Source organism: Berghia stephanieae, chromosome 1 (assembly GCF_034508935.2).
Source record: "Berghia stephanieae isolate SIO BIC M18660-M18661 chromosome 1, UCSD_Bste_1.3, whole genome shotgun sequence".
Lineage (NCBI taxonomy): Eukaryota > Metazoa > Mollusca > Gastropoda > Nudibranchia > Aeolidiidae > Berghia > Berghia stephanieae.
The window spans coordinates 62,193,136-62,199,061 of NC_088360.1; the positions used below are offsets into that span (position 1 = coordinate 62,193,136).

At 36.2% G+C, this 5,926-nt stretch overlaps 1 protein-coding gene across 1 annotated transcript in view; it reads left to right on the plus strand.

The window, feature by feature from the left end:
• LOC144964406 (uncharacterized) overlaps positions 1 to 5,694 on the plus strand; it is an 11,868-nt gene extending 6,174 nt beyond the window's left edge. Inside the window, exon 2 of the mRNA XM_078898619.1 lies at positions 5,609 to 5,694. Coding sequence (XP_078754745.1) covers positions 5,609 to 5,642 — 34 coding nt within the window. The 3' untranslated portion in view covers positions 5,643 to 5,694. The remainder of the gene's footprint in view (positions 1 to 5,608) is intronic.
• Positions 5,695 to 5,926: the final 232 nt, after the last annotated feature.

The window sequence follows — 5,926 nt, forward strand, 5'->3', positions numbered from 1 at the left end:
AATTTCATAGTTATAATAAAGCAGATTGCACTCACACATAAATAGTGGGTAGTGTTGGGCATATCGTATCGGAATATCGATATATCGATATGAATAATAAAATCGAGTTATGTCGATTTTAAAACGACATATCGATATCGATATATTTTATGCCCGCAGTTCACAACTGCTGCTGGATGGTCACCTGCATATCCCCACCCCTCTCACCACCCCCCCCCCCCCCCAAAAAAATGGTCACACAGAGAATCGGGTGGAAAATAATTTCCGCCAGTTTTGTAAAATAAATTTGTTTGCGAATGAGCAATTCAAAGGGTCAGAGTGTAAGTAGTGTTTGGCTCTATTTGACAAATTTTGAAAATGAAATTGACAATGAGGAATTCTAACAATCTGCAACCCAGGTCTGCAAAACCCTTAAAAAAGAAACAGAAACAATTTTTTCACTGCATTTCTTGCTATTATTGACTCAGAATGACGGAGCCAAAAAAACAACACAATATACAATGAAAAACAATGAAGAAATGAAGAACGTTTTCATAAATAGCGGGGTGGTGGGGGTGGGGGGGGGGGAGGACACGTATGTTTATCGATGTTATATCGACGTATAACTCATTTGCATCGATAAATCGGCCGTTTTCAAAAAAACGCCAAATTCGAGTCTTCAAATTTTTAAAAAGTCAAGTATTTCCAACATACTCATTATTTTGTGTATGTTTTCTGTGATATGTATGCGACATAAAATTGTAATAACAGGGCTTAATGAGTTTCCAGTGGTCACTTATTCAAGTATTTGTGAATCACGATCCACATGTGACTCATTCCTGTTACGCTTATAAAAATATGTCACATTACATAAGTTAACACATTTTTGGACAATTATTGAAATAAAACATTGAAAAACAATAAACACAGAGCATTGATACTAATTCTGACAACAAAATGACATTTATTGTTTTACAAAAGGCATTCAGAAATCAGTTTTTGAAAACAAAGGAGATTATTTGAGCAATCATCATCTCCAAAAAATTAAAGGAAAATGATAAAAATAAAAATTGTTTACCATAGTCTAGGTATATAAGTGTTAAACCACCACAAATAATATTTCCTTTCAAGTATTTATATTTATCATGAAAAAAAATGAAAAAGTCATTCTTAACAGCAATGAGTTTGTGTAACAGGAATGAGTGGACGTAACAGGAATGAGTTTTCTGTTACAGGAATGAGTAATTACAACATATTTATTCGAAAGGATTATAAATCCAATACACTTAGTGATTGAAACTCAGAAGGGGACCAAATGGTTATGGCGCCAATACATTGGTTTGGGGCTTATGTTAGTAGAGACCCACAAAAGAGCACCAACATTGTTTGTTAACTTAACTCTAGGTTGAATCAATTGACTCAAGATAACTCTTTTGTGGCAGTTCGGAATGTTTGGATAAACAGACAAAAGATGCATTTTTAAAACACTAGAAAGAGCAAGAAGCTGCCACATACCCATGTATGATTTTGGTTTACTTAATGACATAACGTCCAGTTTGAACATCTCTTCCGGGGTATCTTTATCACTTATGTGAACATCGAGAATATACTGGTCCAAGTTTGTGACAAAAAATCAACAACTGTCTGGATGTTGTCATTGAGTGAAGTAAGGTTTGGATCTGACAAATTAAATAATGGTCCTTGCGTAAAGCCAGCTCTTGTATCAATCTTATTCGTATTTCGTCTGTTTGTGTGTCTTTGCCAAATGCATACACTGCACCACAGGCAGGCAGGCAATCCCCATCGGCCCTCATCTTGACTGAAAATAACCGTTTCCCATCACACAGAGATCTAGGTATATCATTTGAAATGAAATGTGTAAACCTGTTGTCAATACCAATGCGATTTTTGATTACACTTCTGCTGGCCCCAACTATTTCACAAACACGTAATGCTTGATTTTCACATTCATCAACCACTTCATCAAATGATTTTTATTCATTCAATCTTTTGATAAACCCATTGTAATCGATTTCAGTCGGCATCACCTTAATGTCTATGTCATCTTGGTCATGTTCATCACTTGAGTTACTGTGTAAGTCAACCGGTGCAAGTTCAGGCATGTCTCCATCGTTACCTTTGAAAACCCGTTGCTTCAAATCACTTTGTAGAAATGAATGCAATTTAATTGATGTGACGAACAACATTTTTGAACATTCTTGACTCCTTTTCTCCAAAGCGCTGAAGCAACCATGTTAATGTTTTCACATTATTTACATGCACATTTTTCTCTGTCCCTTTTTCTTGGAGTAAAAACCAAAATGGCTTAATTCGGTAGAATGAAGAAATTGACACATATGGGTTTCAAGAGATGTATCACTTGTACAAATGTGACATTGTATCACATAATAGTCTTCTTTATTTCTTGACTTTATTTCTTGTTATTGTGTTTCTCTTTCTTGGAGCTAATTTAGAAGTGTCACCTTTCAGGAAAAAATCTCGTACTATTTGTTTGACAAGATCTGGACATTTTGGAGGCATTTGACGTCGTTTCCGAAATTTTCCAAGAGTTTATATTTTTGAGAGTCATACCAGCTGCCAAATGTTTCACGGATTTGTACATGTGCCTTCTGTTCCTCAAATGTTTGATGTCTTATAGGAGTGCAAAATGCTATTGTAATGTTCTTTTCACTGAATTTTTGCCACCTTTCTTGTTTTTGTTTTCTGCTATCTTTCAAAAGTTTTCTAGTTTTTGATCGGGTTGTCAACGGAAGTTTGTGTTTTTTTAATGACCTGTCCTAGCGCTTTTTGTACTTTTTGGATTTCTTTTTCGAATGAGAAAGAGAGGAGAACAGCCTGTTTTAGTAGCTTGATATCTTTGACGAGAAACATACTGGAGTGGAGATTTTGAGTGTGAGGATGGAGTGTAACTCAGATCAAGATTTTGCTGTTTCAGGTTTGTAGTGTGTGTGTGTGATAATTTTTTATCCAATTCTTTCTCTGTTTTCCTTGTTCTCTTGGTGTCTTATCTTTTATGGACTATTTCTTTCCACTCGATTTGTCGCTCTGGTATTTGTCTTGTTCTTTTTAAAGACAAACAGCACGTCGAATAGGATCTCCATCTCGTCTTTGACGGTAAGGTCGTTGCTCTCGGCTGACGTCATGGCTTTTTTGGCCTTTGTGAAGAAAACAAAATAAAACAATCGTTACAACAAAGCTATGACCCTTGAAAATGAACAATAATATCAAGTTCCATTTCGCCACCCTCATGCCTCTTACAAAACAAGGTGTAACAAGAATTAAAGTCAAGAAACAAAGAAGACTATTATGTGATACAATGTCACATTTGTACAAGCGATACCGGGACGTTAAAATCATAGTAATCATCTAAAATGTATCTGAGCCTAACAGGCAACAAACTATGTTTGGACATTAGACATTTGGTATTGGCAAGGTAACTTTGCACTAAAAATAGTCTTTCAGCAATGGAAGAAATGAATATGTATACAATAAAAAATTGTTTTTAATGGTAACCTTGTAACCATGAATGTTACTACTTTAATGGACATAGCCCGTAACACTTCAGTGGTTTTCAAAACACATTACCAAACACATCCTTATGAAACAAAAGAATATGCTATGAATCAATAAACCACGTGGAGGCGCCGTGGCCGAGTGTTTACCGAAAGGGACTCCCGACTTGGAGGTACCAGGTTCGACAATCTCCACAACCATAGAGTGGTTTCCTTAATCAAGGGAATTAATTCTGGTTGCTTCACTTTGCTTCACCCAGGTGTATAATATGGTACCAGTGCTGCTGGGGAAAGTAATTTGCTATAGACCAACGTCGTATTCATAAGTTAAATGTCTGTTTCATGCTACAGAAACAGGGATAAGCTCCGATTCTATGGGCCATTATGCTCCAAAGGACTTAGTTACAATAAAACATGTGTTTCATTTTATGAAAGTTCACATTCCTCATTCCTGTTACTCATTCCTGTTATGTTTTCCTCATTCCTGTTACATCCCTCATTCCTGTTACAAAACAAGGTTTAACAGGAATGAGTGTAACAGGGATGAGTTTATCTCGCTTCGATTCATACTATCCTTAAAATATGCTTTCCTCCAACATTAAAGTATGACTATTATTTAGAGCCTTAAAAAAGCTATATGCCTAATTTAAATAACAAGCCCTGGTAACAGGAATGAGGGTCATGGTCTAGTGTTGAACATTACTCACCATTCTTGAAGCGGTTTTGATCTGGAAATCACACTGGATGAAAAAACCATGTGTTTGAAGTTTCGGCCATGATGGAAAAGAGGTATCTACGGCGATAAAACATTGTTAGTTGCACTTCTATTGTTTAGAGGATTTTAATTGGTTAATTTTCACTGCCGTTACAGGAATGAGTAACGCACTTGGGGACAAACTTTAGTAATATATAATAAAAAAATTAAAAGTCTGATTGTTACAAACTTTTATGAGGATGTTAGAAAATGGCAATTTGCATCAGCTGAATTCATATGTGTATACAACAAGACACTCCATTTTGTTAAGAATTCGACTTCTAGCCATCATGCAAAAAAAAAGGACAGGGTATTTTCCTCTACCCCCGTCAATACAATACGTCATATCTATCCTGAATCTCTCTCGATTTTTGTTTTTTATGTTTCATACAAGTTAGTAATGTGTTGTGAGAATGTATAAGCAAGTATTTGCTAACAATATATGCATCAAATATGTCAAAGAGACAATTATCGTCACAGGACAGGAATTTGGCAGATTTTTTAAAAAGGCCGAAATATTGATATATCGATATTTTATGTGACGAAATATCGTATAGTGTCGATATCGAAAATTTGTGATAACGGTCAACACTAATTGTAGACATACTTTCGTCTCAAGAAATGATGGTTTGCACCCGGTGTGGTTTTAGTCTCATAAATCTTGTTAAGAGCGACGGGCGTGACTCAGCAGTCTGATCCTTGCAGTTGCTGCACACGTAGTTTGTGTGTTTAGTGCTTGGTTCTGCTGCCTCTCATTCCTCATTGCTCTCCTCTCGTAAAACGTCTTTTTTTTCTCCTCTCCTCACCTGTCTTGACTCCTTCCCTTATCGCGGTCGTCAGCAAGCGATTCCCATTTGTTTGAGTAACAGTTGATGCCTATCAATTTCATGTTTCTCTTGCAGACATTATAGAAACGCAGAGCCGTCCAGCCGGTAGTCCAGAAACTAGTTCACCATACACGATGCCTATCCTATGTACGTGACCAAGCCATAAATAATCTATCAAAAATACCTGGCTCATTTTTTTGTTAAGGACACTTCGGGTTGACATCATTTATTTTTCATATTTACACTTATTGCAAAGCGAACCAAAAAAAAAAGGGCTCTATCTACTTGTTCTCATGTAAGTTCATATTTCTTTTAGTCTTATGTGTTTTCTTTTTCTAGCGACGTGCGATAGATGGTGACTGTTTTATTTATAATAAATACATACTGATTTAGTTTTCATTTACAATTTCCTTCAATCTATTTTAATTTAATGTGCAGTTAACACAATAAAGATACACATAAATAAATAAATAATAATTAAAAAAAAGATTTGAAATTATTGGTTTCATTTACAGATACTTCAGTGCCATGATGGGGATTCCATGCTGACCAGAGTGGCCCACGACGAAACAAACTGACAGCGCCTACACTTCTCCAACGTCTTTCATATCCAGAAGCTCCGACATTAGCCCCTACAGCAGCGACAACGATTATCCCGCTTACTTATCCACCTCGTCATCCCATCCACTTTCATCAAACTCAAAAGCTAACAACGCAGCTTTCCAGCAACTACAACATTTTAAAGATCAACAGCAACAACATCAACATCAGAAAATCAAAGGCAGTGGAGGACAACTCTCTAGAAGTGACAGTTGTTCTTCCTTTACGTCATG